General features: G+C 40.4%; 2 protein-coding genes across 2 annotated transcripts; one reads left to right on the top strand and one right to left on the bottom strand.

Moving 5' to 3' along the window:
• Positions 1 to 99: 99 nt before the first annotated feature.
• Positions 100 to 21,775, bottom strand: LOC140381699 (RNA polymerase II elongation factor ELL2-like). The gene is made up of 12 exons (XM_072465817.1): positions 21,586 to 21,775; positions 20,333 to 20,380; positions 11,993 to 12,120; positions 11,441 to 11,598; positions 4,941 to 5,185; positions 4,142 to 4,266; positions 3,938 to 4,043; positions 3,390 to 3,840; positions 2,761 to 2,812; positions 2,354 to 2,525; positions 1,600 to 1,644; positions 100 to 1,522 (listed from the first exon to the last, which is right to left on the bottom strand). The coding sequence occupies exons 1-12, from the start codon at positions 21,721 to 21,723 to the stop codon at positions 1,415 to 1,417; spliced, it is 1,776 nt and encodes a 591-aa protein (XP_072321918.1). The 5' UTR covers positions 21,724 to 21,775; the 3' UTR covers positions 100 to 1,414.
• LOC140381700 (tubulin beta-4B chain-like) lies at positions 6,806 to 9,080 on the top strand. Its single transcript, XM_072465818.1, has 7 exons — positions 6,806 to 6,864; positions 7,022 to 7,130; positions 7,284 to 7,394; positions 7,484 to 7,728; positions 7,804 to 8,126; positions 8,470 to 8,814; positions 8,924 to 9,080. Exons 1-7 carry the CDS (start codon positions 6,808 to 6,810, stop codon positions 9,066 to 9,068), a joined length of 1,335 nt encoding a protein of 444 aa, XP_072321919.1. The 5' UTR covers positions 6,806 to 6,807; the 3' UTR covers positions 9,069 to 9,080.
• Positions 21,776 to 22,539: the final 764 nt, after the last annotated feature.

Below are 22,539 nucleotides of genomic sequence, written 5' to 3'. Positions count from 1 at the left end.
CATTCAAGATGTAATATTTTGTTTTAAATTGTTAATCACTATGGCGACGCGATCACCCTAATTTCTCATCACTCTGAAACCCATGGATAGGAATCTGTATATAGCTTCAACCTTTATTATGAACGTAGCCTATAGCCTGAATCAATCAAGCAATTCATTAATAATGACAGTATTCAGTCCGTCAAGGGACATAATTACAATTATCACTGAAAAACATGGTGGTGACTCAGGGGTGTGACTCAGTGTGGTGTGCATAGAATGGGCACAGACTGTTATAACAATAAGATAATGAAAATATCTCCTCTAACAGTAATGAGGAAAACAAAATGTGTGGCCGGATTAATGGCTAATGGTGATGTAAGGCTTTCATAAATACCTTAAGGCTCATGATAGGCCATTACAGAAATGCATGGCATTCAGAAGCAAAGGAACAACGTAAGTGTTTAACATCAGCCTGTTCCCTTAAGTGCAAAACAAACAAAAATCACAGGGCATCAATACATACTTAAAAGAAAAAAGAGCCATAGCATGTCCTCTGGTCTACTCTGAAGTGAACTCAACAAGAATTTGATGACAATTATAAACCTTAAGAAATAAAACCAAACACTACACATGATAGAGCAGAGCAATGTCGAAGCTTTGCCAACACTACATCTAATTATTCCATTTGTTTTAGTGGGATATGATAGTACACGAGTTACTTTGGATTCAACATTCAGATGAATAAATCATTTTGTGGCAGTTCACCTTTCACTGGATTACAGCCGCTCCCACTTTCATGCACACTTCTTCAATACTTGTACATTTTAGATCAGCGCCTTACATAATTTCAACGTAATGAAACCAAGAGTGAAATAAAATAAGTTTGAATACATATCAGTAGTTTGTCTACGAAAATACTTTGAGCAAGCACAAACAGCTACCATATTGATAATTGACATATCCTACATATTATGACCAAACGTTTGTGTCGAAACAGGAAGCCAATCCATACTTAATACAACAAGTGCATTTGTTCCTGCAGTTGTTAAAAAATTATATAGATGAAGAGTGGTTAGTATCAGGTAAGTCTAATTACTGACCGAAAAGTATGCTGTATGTGTAGGCCTAGTACCAAAGCTGATGCACCAGTTTGGTCAATGTTTACAATGGAATGGTTACACATAAAGTATCATTACATTTAGAGTTCAAAAAAGACCAAAAAAAACAAATCAGATCCACCAAAAAAATGACATGCAAATGACATAGACATAGACAATATTACAGTGAAATCTGAGATAGAATGACAACACTCTGTAACAACATTAGTAATGGTCCCAACAAAATCACTAATTGTGACATTTTCTTGATCTTCTCTTCTTTTCTAGTTCTTCATCGGTCCAAACAGTCTGTGATTCTGGACATGGCGACGCTGCTAACAGGTTTGAGCTATATCATAGTCTGTGATGAGCTGTTTGATGTACGACAGTTTTTCATGAAGGTATTTACATCTTTTTTTCTCTTCTCGGTAGCCTGGAAACTTCTACGAACAGAAAATAAATCAATACGATTCTGTGTGAAAAATATGAAGACACAGAAGGCAGTCAAAGTCAGTCTTACCTTTTTATACTTGCTATACTTTTCCAGAATTTGATCTTCCATTATCTACAAATAAACACATTAACTATTAAAGTACAAACTAAAATACCATACAAATACCGTATTTTCCAAACTATAAGTATAACTTTTTCATAGTTTTGGCCGGGGTACGACTTATATCTATATTTATACTATATACTTATACTTCAGTGCGACTTATATGTGTTTTTTTTCTTCTCTATTATGCATTTTTTGGCTGGTGCGACTTATATTCCAGAAAATACGGGTCATAATAAAATCATGGCAGGAGTTTCTGTACACTTAGATGTGACAAGTTATGTACATTTTGTGTTACCAATCTCAGGTTTAGAAGCCAACATAAAAAAATGTATATATCAAATGGATGATATGGTTAAAATGATGGAGATTCTATTTTATTCATCTCAATAAAACTGTTGCTACTCTGGTACAGCCGCTTTTCACTCAAGACGGCCTCATGGGAACATTTGTCTGCGCTATAATTATGTTGAAATTGACCATTCCATAAAAAGCCTCACTGTATGATTAGCAGGAGAGTCATTTGCCACATGCAAAGTTGATCTTCTTGCATGGACCCTTGAGCAAGTGTGAACTATCTGCCCTCCACCTCACATGTTAAAGACTGAGCATGTCTAATAGTCTAATTTTACTGCGGCGGGTTGTAAAAAAAAATCTTGGGATGAATAAAAACAAAGGTGTAGTGTATAGTGCTATGGCTACGTGTTTTTGAGCTTACTTTATATTCTTTAGTGCCAGGAGAAAGACTTTTAATCTTGGCTCCAAGTTGAACAAACATGTGAGTGATAGTTGCAATCCTGGAGTGAAGGTCTTTGTACTCGTCATACTCTGCGCAGAAATCCTCCTGGTACCTCATGCGCTGCTCCAAATCCATGATAGGGCTGTAAAGGCTGCGGGGGAAAAGGCTTTTAGTTGTATTTGTACTATAACACTAACGTATGTAGATGTAGAGAAATTGTCTTTTTTTAAATACAGTTCCTCATTTTGTCAACAGATGGCAGTATTAAGTTGCATGCGTGGCTTTGTGTTTTGTGACTTATAATAATAAGTTCTAATTTTAACAGACAAACAACCGACAATTTTTATTCAATGATTCAAAACCATATTCCATAAAGCTGGACTTACAGAATGTAGTCTGGTTTCTCATCAGATGTAACCTCTTCTTTGATATCAGGAGCTGAAAGATAAAATATAAAATAATGACTACTTATCACTATTTGGGTCTTGAGCAATCCGTGCGTGTTTTGCCAAAAGCCACAGTGTAACTGGCAAAACCACACGCATGTGTCGACAAGCTAAGGGCCTGTGGTATCAAGAGACCTCTCAGCTTACAGACCCAAAGCACAGGCTGAAATGTTGTTGAGTCAATCAGGCGCATAACAAACCGGGGACTCAAGAGAGCTCCAAGGGGCAAACAATAGCACTGTGTATGAGATAATACAGTAAATGCACTAGTGGCCAGTCACACTGTGACAGTTGTTCACAGTCCACACACAATCATAATTACTGGCCATCTGAGTAAGTCTTGTGGTTGACTTGTTTTTTCTGTAGCTGAGAGCAGTCAAAACAAAATATATCATGGAAACCTCTTGACCAAAATAGCCGTTTGATCACATAATGTGTAAAAATAGTCTGTGAAACTCTTATCACAAACTGCATTGGAGCTTGTCATGATTAAATAAATAAACAATATATAAATATTTATAAAGGTTCCTTACTGTATTATTTTATATGAAACATGAAGAGGGCCTTACTGTCAAGTTTGTCCATGTGTTGTTTTAAGTCGGGGCTGGTCTCCATCCATTTGGCCTGATTGTCTTTTATTCTCTCCCGCTCTCTGTCTTTATGTTTTTTTGATTTCTTCTTTTTGTGCTGGTGGTTGGCAAACTGCTCCTTTGTGCATTCTGAATGTGCTTTTGTCCATGGAGAGCTGCTGATTATTGAGTCTTGTTTCACTGTGTCTGAAACAACTGCATCAGGCACTTTGTGCATAAGAGGAATGCTATTAGAAGACTCCAGTGAGTTATTATAGTTACTAGTAAGATTACAAGTCCTTTGAAACTCAGTTTTTGTGTGAAAACTGGGAATAAGAGAGGGTGTGTTCAGGTCCTCTGAAACAGGTCCTTGAGGAAGACTCTTGGTTAAAAGTTTTTGTCTTTTGGCTAAAATCTTCTCTTGTGAGCAATCCAGAGCTACAGGGCGTTTCTGCAAAAGCACACAATAAAATAAGCTTTAATAAGTTTAATAAATAGTGGCTAAAATGTGACTTTGAAAAAACTCAAATGAATCACTCATCACATACCATGTTAGGGTTTTTCTTTGGGCTCTGATTCAGCGTTGTATTTTCTGGGGATGTTTGCAATGATGTGGTTGCTAGAAGATTCCTTGACTGGATGTTTGGTAGCTTCCTATTATTTGTAAAGTAAATACAAAATCAAAATCCCAGTTGTTTTCCGTGTTGGTAAACTACAAAATAAGGGTGCATTTTGAATTAAGGTGAACACACCTGGCAAGAACCCGTCCAATGAGCTGTTTTTCCTCTTCACTATAGCCAGGCCAGTCCTTCTGCACATGCTTGTACAGAGCGTCCTGCAGGCAGTAGCTATTGTCTTTAGGGTTCAGTTTTGCCACCTACAATCAATAAAACAAAGACATGATTACTTCAATCTACATACATGATTCTGTATTCTGTGAAGCACTTACGAAACATTGAGTTGGAAAAAAGTGCTTTACAAATAAATGTGGATTGGAATGTTCCTACTATTACATCTTTTCTGCACATTTTAAAAGGTTCAAGAAGAGTTGAGGTTTTGATTCTACTTGTTTTATCTTTCTCTAAGGACAGATGTTTATCTCATCCTCCAGACAATGTGCACTGTCCCACTGCAGCGCAATCTCTGCGGGGACAGTTGCAGCTTTCAACTAATTACGCACACACAAAAATGCACAATAAACACCACCGCTCTGACGTGATCCTGTATTGAATAAATAAATTTTGTGAATGATTTAAAGCAGAGGTTCATTCAGGAGATTAAATAGAAGCAATGTGTTTTGCAAGTTTTACATAAAACAGATGTAGAAAAAAAGGGGACATTTAGTTTTTAGATGATAAATTATATCTCATAATGAAGCAATGTATTGTTTCATTATGAGAAATGTATTGCATTCTATATGTATTACATTCTAAATATCATGCAAAATTTATTGAATGTATACTTCAAATACTTCAAACACCTTAAATCAGAGAGAACATCATTTGTTTGATGAGCATCTGAAAATTGTGAAGACTGTGTCCCTCCAAGTACCTCATCTAGTACGGTGCCCAGCTCTACTTTGTCTTTGGGGCTGGCTCTCTCCTTCTCCAGCCACAGCAGCAGCTCTGGTTTCCTGTACGGTTTTAAAGCCAGCAGGTGAATGATCCGCTCCCTCAAGCGCCTCCAGCTCGGTCCTGCTCCTCCACTGACCCGCCGGTTTTGGATAGACTGCTTCAGAAGAGTGTCTGGCCCGGGTAAAGACTGGACATTGCGTTTGGGGAACTTGGAGGACCAACCTAAAAGCAAATACAATATTATATTAGAGTAACGTGACAACATTTGTCTTATATTTAGGTACAAACATAATTTATTACAAGCATTCGATTAAGTCAGAGCTTCTCAAAATGTGGGACACGCCCGTTTGTGGGTGTGCAGAGCCGTGCTAAGGGGAGAGCGAGACGCTTGGAGAAATGTGCCCACATTACGTGTGACAGACGTGTTTTGAGCAACAGAAAAACACCCGGTGCCAACCTCCTCTGTCCCTCCTCTCTCCCTCCTCTCTCCCTCCTCTGTCTCTACTCTGTCCCTCCTCTGTCCTCTGTCTCTCCTCTGTCCCTCCTCTGTCCCTCCTCTCTCCCTCCTCTGTCTCTACTCTGTCCCTCCTCTGTCCTCTGTCCCTCCTCTGTCCCTCCTCTCTCCCTCCTCTGTCTCTACTCTGTCCCTCCTCTGTCCTCTGTCCCTCCTCTGTCCTCTGTCTCTCCTCTGTCCCTCCTCTGTCTCTCCTCTGTCTCTCCTGTCTCTCCTCTGTCCCTCCTCTGTCCCTCCTCTGTCTCTCCTCTGTCTCTCCTCTGTCCCTCCTGTCTCTCCTCTGTCTCTCTTGTCTCTCCTCTGTCCCTCCTCTGTCCCTCCTCTGTCCCTCCTCTCTCCCTCCTCTGTCCCTCCTCTGTCTCTCCTCTGTCTCTCCTCTGTCCCTCCTCTGTCTCTCCTCTGTCTCTCCTCTGTCTCTCCTCTGTCTCTCTTCTGTCTCTCTTCTGTCTTGGTTAGATGACATGGAATGGAAACAATAAATACTCATTGAACCATAAGTTCTGGCCTTCTCATTTTGACTGGACGCTACACTTTCCTTTTTGAAGCGAACTTTTGAACTTACTCTGCCACTATTCTTGTTGTCATTTTGGTTATTACTTTTAATGGCGGTTGGCAGCCAAGTGAAAAGGAGCATTTACCGCCACCTACTGTAGTTGTACGTCTTCAAAGTATGTACGTATGTATGTACCGTAAAAAAAAAAGGAGAAAGAAAGAGTGCTCTTCTTCTTCTTCTTCGGTGTTTCATGGCGGTTGATATCCATAACATTACATTACCGCCAGATTTTATTTTTTAGACTTTATTTTTTAGACTTTATTCTTTAGACTTTATTCTTAAGACTCCCCCCATCATGTGACGATCACGTGACAATCACGTGACAATATAAAGCATAGGTAGAATAGAATGCGTGTGTATTCTATTCCATTCCGCTTTGATCTCATGGGCTTTAAAGACAATGAAATATAAACTCAGTGGTACGTGTCTGTAACAGTGGCCAGTTGCCAACCGCCATAGAACACCAAAGAAGAGGAATAATAATGTTTGAAGTATAAAGTCTAAAGAATAAAGTCTTAAGTCTAAAGAAGACTTACAAGTACAGTAGGTGGCGGTGAATGCACCTTTTCAGTTGGTCGCTAACCGCCATTAAAAGTAACACAACAACTGCCATAAAACACCAAAGAAGAAGAGTCAGCACTGGCAGAAAGCAGTCTATGTGACGATCGTGGAGCAGCAGTGGTAAAAGTGATCCAAAGTAACGTAGTGCATCTTCTTGAAACACCATATTTTCAGCAGTGAAGCGCCAGTTCTCCGCTGTCCCTTGAACTCGTCATTATGAGAGAAATTGTGCATCTCCAGGCCGGCCAATGTGGGAACCAGATTGGAGCCAAGGTCAGACTAGTTTTCTTATATCATAGCTGAAATGTGATATTGTGTATAGTGTATTGTGTATACAGGCGTGGTGTCTCAATGCTAATGATGTGCAGAATTTGCTATTACCACAATAAATACTGACAGTGGACACTTCTAAACATTTGGTCGTTTACAGTTTTGGGAGGTGATAAGTGATGAACATGGCATCGATCCTTCTGGGACGTACCATGGCGACAGTGACCTGCAGTTGGAGCGAATCAACGTTTACTACAACGAGGCGTCAGGTGAGATCCAAGCTTTTTATTTCCACAGGTGCTGTCAAATCCACAACTTTTGTCTCCTACATGAATTGCGTCATTTATTTTTCACAGCACAGTTCTGCTAAGACTTGGTTAACAAAATTTCCCCTAATAACAATAATACATATTTGGTCACAGGAGGAAAGTATGTCCCCCGTGCAGTTCTTGTTGATTTGGAGCCAGGAACAATGGACTCTGTGAGATCTGGCCCATTTGGTCAGATTTTTAGACCAGACAATTTTGTCTTTGGTAAGAATGTGAATTTCCATTCAACACTTCATATTAATTAGAAGTAAATGTCCAGTTTCTTATTTGTTCATTGTCATATGCTAATATAGGCCAGAGTGGGGCAGGTAACAACTGGGCTAAAGGCCACTACACAGAAGGAGCTGACCTTGTGGACTCGGTGCTGGATGTAGTGAGGAAAGAGGCAGAGAGCTGTGACTGTCTACAGGGCTTTCAGCTCACACACTCTCTGGGAGGAGGTACAGGCTCTGGCATGGGTACACTACTAATCAGCAAAATCCGAGAAGAGTATCCAGACCGTATCATGAACACTTTTAGTGTAGTGCCATCACCTAAGGTACTCGCAACTTAATTAAATGGATGGGAAAAGACTGCTTTCAATGTCTAAATTTGTCCCTTTTCTCTGGGCCAGGTGTCTGACACTGTGGTGGAGCCTTACAATGCCACACTCTCTGTCCACCAGCTGGTCGAGAACACAGATGAAACCTTCTGCATTGATAATGAGGCCCTGTATGAAATCTGCTTTCGTACTCTGAAGCTCACTACACCAACATATGGTGACCTAAACCATCTTGTCTCTGCCACCATGAGCGGTGTCACCACCTGTCTGCGCTTCCCTGGTCAGCTCAACGCTGATTTGAGGAAACTGGCTGTGAACATGGTGCCATTTCCCAGATTGCACTTCTTCATGCCAGGCTTTGCCCCACTGACAAGTCGAGGCAGTCAGCAATACAGGTGAAACTTTTTAACAGTGTTGAACAGTATTTTATAAACGAAGGCCTATTATTTTATTCTTATTTCAATACAAAAATATAATTTTCTAATGTTTTTGCAATCCATCAGACATTTTCTATGGTTCATTGATGTAAAAGTATCACACAAAGTGAATGGACTAAAGCATTAACCACAACATTTTAGAAAATCTCTCTCAATTCTTGTTTATTCAGCTTTTTTGACAGTTAAACAACAAATCATGTTGTACTCGATATTTTAATTTCATATCTTAAGTAAAATGTTGATATTCTGCCCATCTCATTGTGCATCTCAATGATTTATTAAAATGGTGGTTTTCTTGCAGAGCTTTGACAGTTCCTGAGCTAACTCAGCAGATGTTCGATGCCAAGAACATGATGGCTGCTTGCGACCCTCGCCACGGCCGGTACCTCACGGTGGCAGCCATTTTTCGAGGCCGTATGTCCATGAAGGAGGTGGACGAACAGATGCTGAATGTGCAGAACAAGAACAGCAGCTACTTTGTGGAGTGGATCCCCAATAATGTTAAAACCGCAGTGTGCGATATCCCCCCTCGTGGCCTCAAAATGGCCGCTACCTTCATAGGAAACAGCACAGCCATTCAGGAGCTGTTCAAACGCATCTCCGAGCAGTTTACAGCTATGTTCCGTCGCAAAGCTTTCCTTCACTGGTGAGTCAATGGAACGGATTTAGTTACTGCTGTGGGTAGTAATCCAGGACCTGTACTGACATACTACTGCGAAATCATGGATGAAGGAATACTAACATAATGTTTACAGGTACACTGGCGAGGGCATGGACGAAATGGAGTTCACCGAGGCAGAGAGCAACATGAACGACCTAGTGTCAGAGTATCAGCAGTACCAGGACGCCACCGTGGAGGAGGAGGGCGAGTTTGATGAGGAGGGTGAAGAAGATGCCTGAATGCTGCTTGAATGTCTTTCTTTAGCTTGTATTTTTAAATATTTTCTTCTGTTCTTGGTCAATGTTTTAACCTCTTGTAGCGTTTTGATTCAAAATGGTTAATTTTAGACTTCCAAAGACGACTAAAGCTCCGTTTCCACTGATCCTACATAGCTCTACTCTTCAATATATAGAGATATATCTCTAGAGAGATATATATAGACATCGATTGATATATATATGTATACATAATATGTATATATATTGATCGATATCTACGCAGATATTGATATGTATGGATATAGATATATATATATATACCAATATATATATATGTTGATATATATACACACACACACTGATATATATCGATATTGATTTATATATACATATATAAATATATATATATATATATATATATATATATATATATATATCGATATCGGTTAAGAAGGGCTGGAGGAAACACTCCAAACTGTTTTTGTTGCCTATGGAAACCAGGCCTATGGATACTTGTTGCTCAAAGTCATTGTTTGAATAAAACTATAGACTTAAAAGACCATTCATACTTTAAAGAGGCTTTATATAAAATTCACATTTTAATAATAGTGTAGAATGTAAGAATCACATTCCCACCACACTGCCATCCTCTCCATGCTAATTGTTTTAAGTTTAACCATGAATCTTTATTGTGTAAGACAAACGTGGCCATTTTATTTGCACCAGCAGGTCTATCAGTATTTCAGTAAGGCTGTTTTCAAGTGACAAATGTCTTTCTAAATGTATGTAAACATGACCCAGTTCAACAGAAATGATAAAGTAATCCAAGTTTTGTATGTTACTAAACTGTCACTATGTTGAAGCATCCAAAACACGTTTAGGTACAAACAAATTGTGTAAAGTATGAATATCATTCCTACCGGACAACGTGACTCGTAACAAAAAAGGCAGAGATACGAGTCAGCACCGGCAGAAAGCACTCTGTGACTGTTGTGGACCTGCAGTGGTAAAAGCGATCAACAGTGACAAGTAACAATGCGTCTTTTTCTCAAAACGCCATATTTGAAGCAGTGAAGCCCCAATTCTGCGCCGTCCAAGTGGCTATGGATACTTTTTTTTTAATCTCCCAAGGGGGGCGCGCCAGGAAAAAATGGAGAAGCTCTGGATTAAATTATTGTTCAGCCTGACATTTAGAGAATGCCAATGCATGGGGGCGAAATTACATATAATCTCTTGTCATGTATGGACGGGGAAAGCCAGGAACTTTTTAATCAAGGTTGTCAAAGATTAAATAACATACAATCAAGTTAGACAACCTGCATTGTAATACTCAAACTCTATTTGAATCTTATTGTCATTTGTCGCAGGTGTAAAGTGCATGACAAAATGCTGGTATTCCTGAAGCAGACGTGGGGCATGTCACAGCAGTGAAAGCCATCTCTCAGTTCTAATCTCATTATAGGTTAATCTGTGCTTTGAAGGTCACATGGGGGTGGATCTACACACAACTTACCTTTCAACCACAAAAATGTCCTGCCAAGAGATAACAAGTCTATGCAATACCTATCTATATAGCTAGTGTTTATGCAAAACACTCACCAAATTATGTAATAATTACAGTATGGAGCTAGTTATTGTCATCCCTCATTATAGTCCCTGAAAGAAAAGAATTAAGGTAGTCTTATAAGTTACCAAGTCCAGGGTAAGTACACAAAACCAGGGCAAGTTTCAAGGTTTAACTCCTCGAGGAAAGAACTAATCTAGCCCCCGCTCCTAAGGGCACTATATATTACTCCTGTAAATCAGACTGCAGGTGAAAATTAGCTATTTACCCACAATTTGGTGCAGAACATCTTTGTTTATTACAAGCTTAATGTATCTGTACATTGTTCCTTTGAATAAAGACTAAACTAACTAGACTAATCTAAACTAGTCCAAACTAATTCTAGCTCCTCAAACCTGTAATTACTTCCGGATGGCAGTCCAGATCACTACCTTTTCTACCATAAACTATGGCTAACACTATACTCAATATATATATTGAGTATAGTATATATATATATATTCAAATTCATCCTCGATTGTTATTAGATGAAAACCTTTTCGAATCAGCAAACAAACTCCAATTGGATTAGTTTTATTAACTTCAGCTAATCTTTTTCATTTGAGTAGAGCCCATACTTGATAATTCAGTTAGACAACATGACATAACAAGACTACAGTATTAAAAACTGTGTGAATGGGCTCAAAAATGCATAAAAGAAGAAACTGACAACATTGCAACAACTACAGTAAGTTCACAGTAATGTTTTTATACTGGCTGCTCCAAAATGCTGAACACATATGTTTAATCACTGCAGCACTTATCCAGACTGAACCCCGCCCTCTCTTACCTGGATGTCCAGGTTTGATCTCGATGACGGAGCGGTTCCAGCTGTCCTTCTCCACCTGGGACACACGCTCGCGGGTCGTTTGGTAAGAGTCGTCTGTGGCACACACTGTGATCTTGTCCTGGATGAAGCCCTGGCCTTCCAGCTGCTCGTGGCCATCACTGCAAAACAAAAAGACGCATACATATATATATTTATTACAAACTGTAAATCTAAAGAGCACCGTTTTGGCTTTAAACTGTTGAACTGTTGCATTAGCATTTGGCTCACACAGACGACTGGAGTCAGACCCATTTGAGCTTAACCACAGGAGGCAGTGACACGGCAGAGTCCTCTGTTTCCATGCATAACCACTCAATAAACATGGCATCATAAGTCTCCATAATGAGAGGCTCCAGCCAAAAATATACAAGAAATTACAACTGCCCCTTCCAGCGCGGAGCAAGTAGTAAGTTAACTGTGTTTCTTGGAATCACAAAGTCTGTGTTTTAATGCCGCTATCCTGTAAAAAAGAAAACAACTTGAGTAAAAACAGAGCATTCAATAAAGACTAACCTTGATGCGTATTGATGGATGCAGTCAAAGCTGGCTTGAGGCTGATCCTTGCTGTCTGTAGACAAGTAAAAGGTAAAAACCCGGAGAGCAGAAGGCGCCTCTGATGTGGGAGCTGGGATCTTGATGTACTACAAAACAAACACACCAGAATAAGCTACACATATTTTTAGTTCAGTTAAGTTAAGCACTAGTGGTTCTCATAAATGGGAAAAACATCCTTATAAAGTCACAACCACAACTAATTCATTCATTCATTCATTGCACAGGCCTTCCTCGCAGTGTTCACTTAAGAATGACTTCTCTTTATCAGAACAAGACTGGACACTGACACTCATGAGATAATCAGATTGCAGCACTGATTACTTCACAAGTACACTAGTGTATAAGAGTGCAGGCTGTAGTTTTATGATGGCCAACTCTTTAATTTACACTGTAAATCTGTTTTAGCGTCAAATCAGTTTGACTTACTGAATATCTGTCACAAGTGTAATTACACACACTTCAGTCAGATTTGTGCACAAGCTCATACATGCCTTCTACTTTCACCAGCATGACATTTACGGAGTAATCTGGTGAGTTTGTGCCTCAGAGAATGATAAAAACAATACACGCGGCCACGCTGATGTTTTAAGTTGATAGTTATAGATATTTGAACTTCACATCCCACAAAATTCACACATGATTAAAAGCCTTTTTGAAAAACAAAGTAAACATCAGAAAGCATGGCCTCCAGTCTTCCCCTTGCAATGAGGAAAATTAATAATTCATGGAGTGTGTTTATTGAATTTTGCAGCGCACAGCCAGAGCTCCAGCTGTTTTAAATGCCCAGTCAGGCGATGCACAAAGGCACTGGCTGGCATTGGCGGCTGTTGGCCCTCGTGCAGAGCTCTGGATCCCTGCTGTGTAAACCACAACACACTCTCTTTCCCAGCCAAAGGGGGCAGGTCCACCGTCTGACACAGTCTCCTCAAAGGCCCCTCAAACCCAGGGAGCCTCTCCGACAATAGACTGACAGCAAATAAAAAAAACAACCCACTTTAAAGCAATCACAAACTGTATTTTTCTTAGTAGTAAAGTAGTCACATAACATCTTCTACTATTCTTCACTTGAAATGCAAGACAAATGCGGTGTAAAACAAAGTTGTGCAGATGAATTTAAAGTTTAGTTGTTCCCTCGACACTGATCAATGACTGTGGTCAAGCTCACTGACCCCGAATGTCAAAGGTGAAGTTTGAGGGGTTTGAGAGTGAGACAAGTTGACTTTTTTTAACCCTAAAATGTCACCTAGAAAACCTGGTCACCCCTCTGCCTACAACTTCAAATGGATGCACCAGAGCACATTTCTCAGAGAGTACGCTATGACAATCCAAACAAACTGAAGATTACAATATTCCTCAAACTCATTTTACTTTTTGCTCCTCTCTATCATGGCTGAACTAAGCCTCGGACAACTCTTCTTTGTCACTTGTATAATTCAACACATTCTCATTCCCCAAAGATCTCATAATCATGTTTTAAATGAACTGAAGAAATTACGTTCAAACAGAACCCCCCCGCGCAGTTTCATTTGAACTAAGTTGTAACTTGCTGTTTCCATAGAACCAAAGTAAAACCAGAAGAACCAGTATCATCTCTGGTGCTATTAATATTCATTATTATGCATGCTGGCTGCCAGTAAATGCACAAGAAACAAGAAAGTTAATTCAGGATATTATGACAGTTTTACAGAACATATGGACCACGTCTTTTCTCTGTAAACTGGGTTTTTGAAACGCACACAACACATTCTCTAGTTTGGCATCTTCAATACACAAAAGAACCTCTTACTGTTTAAAACACAGAGAGACAATTATGTTACCATGCAACTTTGTCAACATTGCCTTTCATCAGTGTCTACTTAAATTAAAAAGAAATTGAATAGTAGTTAATTACGTTATGCTGCTTTACAATTGACGTTTTGGTAATTCAATTATCATCTACATTATAATCAATGTTCCACACACCAAAAGGTCACGTGGACTGCATTTCAAATCCCAATTTCACGGTTGTAAAAAGACATTAAATATAACAGTACACTGGAGGTGAATCATTTATCCAAATCGGTGCGTTCGGGAAAGGCCCTGTCCGTCTCTATCAAACAATAAAGTTGATTGGAACAAAAAGTGTGAGAGAATTGTGATGGTGCGCAGGGTTTGAGTTTCCTGGTAGTGTTGGGCTGAATGTGGGCTTTGGGTGTAGATCTGTTGCAGCCTATTGTCTCCACATCCTCTGTAGCCTCAGTAATGTCCTTCTGAAAACAGGCGGGCTTTTGTTGTGCCTCCTCTGCTGCAGAATGGGATGCTGTTTCCCTCTGGTCGATAGGACGGGAGGGGGAAGTAGTAAAATGTGTCGCTGCTGTTAGCACTGGCTCTCATTAAAAGAGGGCAAGCCACTTAGACGTGGGTTAATAATGCACACCCAGCGCCAAAATATGGGTATAACAATGTGTTTGTTATTCTACAAAAACTGAACAGAGTTTCATTTGTCAAATTTGTGAAGTGTTACTTACTAAAAATAAAATAAAACAAATCTAAATGGTGAACTATGGCAAAAAGATAATCATGAGTATTCATTTTCAGACCATTTCTATTCTGTAGTTGTAAAAAACTCTTAAAATATTACCTTGAATTTTAATTTCTAGCAAAACATAAAGCGACTTTCAGTTTAATTTTCTAGTGTCACAAAGTGTATGTCACAAATCTACTTATTATTACTCATTTTCTTTTACAGACGTAGTAAAGTAAGTAACATCAAAATAATATTTGTGTATTTGAAGTATAAAGGATGGTGTGTGTCAAGATGATTAGGTTAATCAGGCCACAATGTAATTTTAGGGACAAAAAAATATATAATCGTGACCATTTTAGAAGAAGTATTTTTATTCCAATCAATAGTCCAAAAAATACATCTATGCTTAGTACTTTATGAAAGCTGGACACAACCTTGAGGAAAAGTGTGTTACAAAAGGTGTTGAGAATGAGAATGAAAGAAAATGTGTAACTGTAATTTTCTCAAAAATCATGAATAATCGTTAAACTGTGGATTATTTCATCACAATAATCGTAATCCTAAAGCCCTTATATCGTGACAAACCTACTCTCATCACTCATTCTTCCCACCTCTAGATAGACATTTTTTGGCGAGTTTCAAAACAAGGACAACTAAAATTGAACCCACATTTAATAAAGAAAACAGATAAACGAAGCAAAACTAATGAGCGGGGCCTCAACAGAACAGGTTTGCAGGATGGAGCAGCGCCACATGCACGTCCAAACAAGCAGCCAGCCAGCCTCCCTCGTCCCCGCCGCACTCCAGTAAACACTACTTCTCATCTTCTCCTCGCAAACAAAAGAGACCAATGGTTCCCAGGGCCACAAGTTGACACATGCTATTTAAGACAAGTCCCCTCCACAGTGACGGATAGCAATGGAAAACAACACAAAGCACGCCTGTGTCTGTGGCTGAGGCTGCAGACACACGGAGCGAGATGAGATGGGGCCGGCGAGGAGGCACCGCGACATATGCAAAGAGAGGCGTTGGTTTTTTTGGTGTGTGTGTTTTTTTTTTTTTTTTATGATTCCAGCAGTCAATCAGTCAACACTTTGAGTAATGCCGCGTGTGTTTTTCGCTCGCTGGAAAAGCCGTGATTAATGTGGCTGCCGTAAGTGGGAGACAGTGCATGTAATCAAGCCCCGGCCTGTAATCACCTTCCATTTATTTTCATTTGCAATTTCACAGTGGGACGGAGGGGCACGCGCTGCGGTGTGCAGCCTGCTCCGACAAGACGCTGCATTTGCCGAGCAATCAGAGGAGTGACAGCGAGGTATTGAGCCGCAACGGGATTCATAACATGTAATAATACCGTATTTTCAGGACTATAAGTCGCACCTTTTTTCATAGTTTTAGCCGGGGTGCGACTTATGCTTATATTTATACTTATACTTATACTCCGGAGCGACTTATATGTGATATTATTTGTTATTTTCACTTGCAACTGCATTTCGTACTCCAGTGCAACTTATATATGTTTTTTCTTCTCTATTATGCATTTTTTGGCTGGTGCGACTTATACTCCGGTGCGACTTATAGTCTGGAAAATACGGTATGAAAGAAAACTTGTTTGATTGTTTTAGTCATACAGATCAGTGCCCAACGTTGCAACGATATTCCAGGAGCACAATCGCGTTACTCTACAAGCTTCTAGCAAAAGATGAACGCCGCAGACAGTAACTGAAGCATTTGTGTCATACTTTCTTGCCTTTGAACGCTAAAAGAACAAAACAAATGATGACTTGTTTACTAATGTGTAAAAATACAAGCTTGAACGGCTTTGAAAAGAAATAAAATAGTTTCTGTTACCACTAATTAGGGCTGCACGGTTGCAATCAAATCACAAAATCACAATATGACTAGACACAATTAGCGAATAGCAAAGGCAGCAGTTTTTCAAGTACCATAACTTCCTCCACGAACAACAAAATGTCCTGTCTTAAGTCTGCATTGAAAAAAATAAATGCAAATCTCGTACCGTATTTTCCGGACTATAAGTCGCACCAGAGTATAAGTCGCACCAGCCAAAAAATGCATAATATAGATGAAAAAAACATATATAAGTTGCACTGGAGTATGAAATGCGGTTGCAAGTGTGAAAAAAACAAATAATATCACATATAAGTCGCTCCGGAGTGTAAGTATACAAGTATAAATATAAGTATAAGTCGCACCCTGGCCAAAACCATGAAAAAAGGTGCCACTTATAGTCCGGAAATTACGGTACTTTAGATCTGCACTAACATGTCCTGATCCAATAATTAAAACGACAAATCACAAAAGTCTTGACAGAAAATTGGCGATTCGATACGTTTCCCATAATCGGCAAACACTACAACTAATACATCGTTTTATTTGGTGTTTCTTCTTTCTATCATTGGCACGACAACCGGGAATGCCAACACTTTCCTTGCCCAGACCACAGGCATTAAGATCTCTTGCACCGGTGCCAATAAGATACGTCTCTGTCAGGTGCCTAAGGGCCAAACTGTCGACTACAGCCAATCGTGTCGGAGTAGTAAAAAGCCATTCCTTCTGCCCAACCCCCTCCCCCCCTGATGCTGCGAGACTGATCCAGAAAACAAGTGCCCTTTATATGTCTCATTAGCTTATGGTGCAGATTTTGACACCAGGGAATTGGACCTAGATGTTTCTCTGAGCCGCTGAAATCGGACACAGGACGCATTTATCTAAATCTGCTCTGAAAAGTAAAGACGTAGTGTGCAGTAATCCGAGCTGTTTAAAGACTGCCATTCTTGTAGCAAAGAAGAACATAATAAGCACCAGTGGTATGTCGCTCTTTATGGTCAGGCGGTAAACAAGATGGTGGGGATGTGGCATTTGATCCCGTTTGGAACAAAGTTAAAAGTTGGTATGTTAGTTAGTAGTTAGCAACAAAAATAGGGAGAAGAGACTGTTTCTTTTTTTTTGTTGGTCTCGTTTGGGCTGCAGACTTCATTCGCGTGTTTGAAGTCTAGAAAGAATGGTTTTCTCATTCCAACGCAACCTTCTGCATTTGCACAGGCCCAGGTCAGCTCAGATCACGGCATATTTATTTACGTATGAATACAATAAGCTGGGGGGGGAAATGATGAGAGCGTTTCGGCAGCAGATTGTCTTTCAAGTCACTGGGATCCGGAACTAGTAAGTAGTCAACATACTTTGCATTCTTAAAGAAAAGTAAGTATGAAAGAGACGAGAAGCAAACGCAGCGCAGTGGCCTGGGGGAAGGCGCTCATGGCAAAGAGACTACAACAGGCTCAGGACGAGGAGGTGCACCATGAATAAATCATTGCCTTGGGGCCACACACACACACACGCACATGCACACGCGACACGCGCACGCACACGCGCACACGCACACACACGCACACGCGACACGCGCACACACGCACACGCGCACACGCGCACACGCACACACACACATGCACACACACACACGCGCACACACACACACACACGCACGCACACACACACACACACACACACACACACAATTACACACACAATTACGCTCACACGAGACAATGTCAACACACACACATCCAAATAACACACAAACATACCATTTTACTGTCACACCTTCGACACAAACTGTACTTCTCATTGGACAATACACATTTAAGCGTGCGGCTGGAGTAAATTAAGCAGGTCAGAGTTGGCGCTCGGCCTTGTCATTAGAAGACCTAAAGTGTCGCGCGGCTAAACTCGTACTCGTGGATGTCTGAGTCAGCCAGACAGGGAAAGCTAAAGCAAACTGAAGTCGTGATGCCTCATGCTCTAATTACAAGCATTATGGCAGACACAATTATGCCTAAACATTCATTTAGATAATAACTTCAGCTCCTCGCCAATTATTGTGATCAGGGGGAAAGCAGAGAGACTCCAAGCAGTGCGAAATCATTGAATCAACCACTGTCGCTGGGAAATGTCTGGACAATTAACTAAAACATCAAAGGAACATATTCTCATTGTAGTGTTCCTGCAATATTTCCTATTTACATGTTCAATAATATATGCTTAACTTTCAGACTGGAACTCGGGCCTATTTAGGGGTGAGTCAAATTTGCCACTTAACAGTATTTGGCATCTAACGGAGGGGTGGGCAATGGATCACATTTAAATCAAGAGACCCAATCACTACAAACTGTCAACGATGATGATCCTGGGACTTTTTCAATCGTGAGAATCACTGTCTGTGTCGGTGAAAACATGTCGTTTGGAGCCGAGCTTAGAAGAAATGTGGCTGATTTTTGTGTTAAAGGCACTGACTTAAAGCCTGTTTTATGTATGTTCATTAAATTAATATTGCAAGTAATTTGATCAAGATATGTGAGTCGCAATGTTATCCCTCAGTAATGATTCAGGAGCAGAAATGTAAACTTTAGGAATGAACAGTTTTCATGCAGAGATCAAACACACAGAACTTTGTGACTGTATAATAATTTATCCTGTGTGCTTACTGGCTTAAGACTTCTACAGTAAAGCAGAGCGCGACACACAGTCATGGGTCATTGTGAGCGGTTATTGTCAGTCAATGACAACTTGAGAAAAGGCTGAACCACTAATCACTTCCTTCAAATGGGATTGTGGTAACTGTCCTTGCAAAGAGCCATTAGTAGTAAATAAAGATACAGTGCTAGAGGTGGAGCTGTTGAAACATGGATGGCATCGCAATATTTTTGATGATAAAAACGCTTTGAAAAGGTAAAAAGGAGCTGATTCAAAATATAAAGAATAGAAATTTACAGTAAAGTTACGGTACACTTTCACCTTTTGGGCAATAACTGAGCCTAGAGGCCAGAATAGCCAGAGCGTCTTCATAACAGCAGTGGGCAATATTGAAATTGATATTGAGATTTTTATTCCAGTGGCCATTAAAGTATAGCAAGATGACAAATAGCTTTGCTGAATGTCTCTCCGACTTCTTCACACCCATTTTACACAGCTTATTGTCCTGTTCAATAACGCTGCCCTGAAAAGTATGTAAATAAATATAATAGATTTGCTCAGGGCTGCAACTGACAATGATTCTATAAGTGGACTTGTCAAATGATTATTTATTTTGTAGATTTTTTTAAACAAATCTTTAACCAAATAAAGGTTGTATATAGGAAATATCAGAAACAGAAAAAAGCTTATTGCCATTGTCAACAAACAACATTTCTTCGGCGATATGGTGCAACATAAAACAGTCAAATAATAATAACAAAATATAAACAATGACAAAATAAGGCGTGTTTAAATTATGGTGACTGAAGGACAAATTAAGTGTATTATTGATGAAAATCTGAAACCGATTATTATTTTTGCCATTTTTGCCACTACTATTTGTTATATAATTCTATGTTTGCGTACATTTTAGAGTCAGTATAATGCATGACAATCAGCAAAATACGAGCCATTGCCACGTATCGGGTTTAATTTCCAGACCTCCCTATTGCGTATCAAAAAGTGACTATGCAGAATCCCGTCTAATACCTCTTCCTTCAGCTTTGTATTTGACTCATAATAACACCGGCTTCCTTCCGTCTCCACTGGAGCTCAGTGACATAACAAGCTTCTCCACACTCACCGGCCTGACCCAGCAACCTGCAAGTCTCTTAAAGCCCCTCTGCCTGCACTCTGAAGGGCCCTGCTGTGGCCAGTAATGAGAAACTAAACACTGTCTTATAGGAAAACTGAAAAACAGGCAATTATGTGAACTCTAAATCCAAATCTGTACATCATAAACAGGGCGAATGACTTACCCCTTGACTCCCCTTGAAGCAGATAGACGGTTCACAGTGAATAGATCCCTGATGAGGAAAGAGACACATTGGGTACGTGTGTTAGTGTCACACAGCATTGCAGGGTTAGGGTTGGGTTAGGTTAGGGTTAGGGTTAGGGTTAGGTTAGGTTAGGGTTATGCAGTTAGGGTTATTGCGGTTAGGGTTAGGGTTGGGTTAGGTTAGGGTTAGGGTTAGGGTTAGGGTTAGGTTAGGGTTATTGCAGTTAGGGTTATTGCGGTTAGGGTTAGGGTTAGGGTTGGGTTAGGGCTGGGTTAGGTTAGAGTTATTGCACTTAGGGTTAGGGTTAGGGTTGGGTTAGGGCTGGGTTAGGTTAGGGTTATTGCAGTTAGGGTTATTGCAGTTAGGGTTAGGGTTAGGGTTAGGGTTGGGTTAGGGTTGGGTTAGAGTTAGGGTTAGGTTAGGTTAGGGTTATTGCAGTTAGGGTTATTGCGGTTAGGGTTAGGGTTGGGTTAGGTTAGGGTTAGGGTTAGGTTAGGGTTATTGCAGTTAGGGTTATTGCGGTTAGGGTTAGGGTTAGGGTTGGGTTAGGGCTGGGTTAGGTTAGAGTTATTGCAGTTAGGGTTAGGGTTAGGGTTGGGTTAGGGCTGGGTTAGGTTAGGGTTATTGCAGTTAGGGTTAGGGTTAGGGTTGGGTTAGGGTTGGGTTAGGTTAGAGTTATTGCAGTTAGGGTTAGGGTTAGGGTTGGGTTAGGGCTGGGTTAGGTTAGAGTTATTGCAGTTAGGGTTAGGGTTAGGGTTGGGTTAGGGTTATTGTAGTTACCCAATCAGTAGATTAAATGCCCGCGTGCTCTTGCTGGTTTACAATTCGACTTAGCCTACTTTCTAATGAGATAATAAACTTTCGCCTATTCCCGTTTTCCTTCCAAATAGACTTCCCAGAAAAAACGCTCTCTGGGCACGTCCTTCCCGACAGTGACAGGGTTTGGTCCTGGTATGCGACGCACCAAAGTAGAGACATGTACAAGCCATAATATCCAGCCAGGCCACAAGAAGTAACTGTAAACGAGTGCGCGAGACGAACAGCGGGTTATTTATTTATTCATGCGCGCCTCAAGGAGAAAGGTGGCTCTGTGACAGATAAGGACACAGCACACGTCCCAATACTTTCTCAGCTCGATTCAAAGTTTTTTCTCGTAGTCTGATTGCAACTTTAACGGGCGTATAATATTCTTACTCCTTGCGCACTGTGTCATGCCGCAGAAAAAGAAGTACCTTAATGTTTTGGAAAGCCTCCAGAGCGCGTAAAGCGGAGTCCGTGAGCTTGACGTGGTACAGCGTCCTGTTCGGGCTGTTCTGGCTCTTCTTCCCACAGGAGAGTCCATAGTGGTGCTCTTGTCGGAGCGAAGCCATCTCTGGCTTTACTCGTCTTGCAATTAAAGCTGCTTTGCTCCTTCTGCGCTCCAGCCTGGCCGCTGCGTCACGCGGAGGGCGGGGCCACGCTGACAGGAACGTGAGGCGCGTGTGTCTGACTCACTCGCGCTCTGACATGGGCCAATTAAAAGCTTTATTTGTGTTCGTTTGGGCTCACCGGGCTGTTTCAACGATATCTTTTGGACTGTTGTGTGGCGGACTGTGTTTTCCAGAAGAAACAGCTCTGTAAAAGACCACCAGAAACTAAATTGGAGTTGCAAAACTGTGGCACATTTAGGCCATAGACTACAGTCATAAAGAAGGCCCGTTGTTAAACTACTATCTCAGCTTTCGACATCAGTAAACATGAGTAAAAGACCCTTACTAAATTAACTGAATAGGAAAAATGTTTAGTGTGAATACAGCTTTTTATTTCAGTATTTAACTGTCTCCAACTTCCCTTTCATTTGTTTGATTTGGCTCAACAAGGATTTATTTACGTTATATTTGCTGAAATGTCTTAATTACCAGCAAATGTTTGAATAAGAAATGACACAAATGATATAGGAGCTGGAGCAAGTAAGTATAAGCCAATTTAGTTAAACAGTGGCTAATCTTCTACTCTGTGAATGAAAGTACGCAAACAACAGTGAGGCAGTTTACTAAAGGTCAACAGGGAACAGGTGGCTCTGAGTCAAGACATGGCTCCTTTTAGTCCTAAACCTGTGTTATAACAGTGCATGTATAATGATGTTAAGCACATAAATGAATGGAAATTGATTTACCTTAAGACTACAGCAGTGGGGGATTAGTGGC

This window comes from Eucyclogobius newberryi, unplaced genomic scaffold (assembly GCF_026437365.1).
Source record: "Eucyclogobius newberryi isolate DKJ021-1_F unplaced genomic scaffold, fEucNew1.0.hap1 SCAF_5, whole genome shotgun sequence".
Lineage (NCBI taxonomy): Eukaryota > Metazoa > Chordata > Actinopteri > Gobiiformes > Gobiidae > Eucyclogobius > Eucyclogobius newberryi.
The sequence above is the reverse complement of the archived record's forward strand: the minus strand, read 5'-3'. Positions and strand labels throughout refer to the sequence as shown.

Excerpts from the sequence above, each read along its gene's own strand:
- LOC140381700 (XM_072465818.1), top strand. The coding sequence starts at position 6,808 with ATGAGAGAAATTGTGCATCTCCAGGCCGGCCAATGTGGGAACCAGATT. Across the intron at positions 6,865-7,021 it reads GGAACCAGATTGGAGCCAAG|TTTTGGGAGGTGATAAGTGA; the intron begins GTCAGACTAGTT and ends GGTCGTTTACAG. Across the intron at positions 7,729-7,803 it reads GTGTAGTGCCATCACCTAAG|GTGTCTGACACTGTGGTGGA; the intron begins GTACTCGCAACT and ends TCTCTGGGCCAG.
- LOC140381699 (XM_072465817.1), bottom strand. The coding sequence starts at position 21,723 with ATGGCTTCGCTCCGACAAGAGCACCACTATGGACTCTCCTGTGGGAAG. Across the intron at positions 3,841-3,937 it reads CAAAGAAAAACCCTAACATG|AAACGCCCTGTAGCTCTGGA; the intron begins GTATGTGATGAG and ends GTGCTTTTGCAG. Across the intron at positions 2,813-3,389 it reads ACACATGGACAAACTTGACA|CTCCTGATATCAAAGAAGAG; the intron begins GTAAGGCCCTCT and ends TTTATCTTTCAG.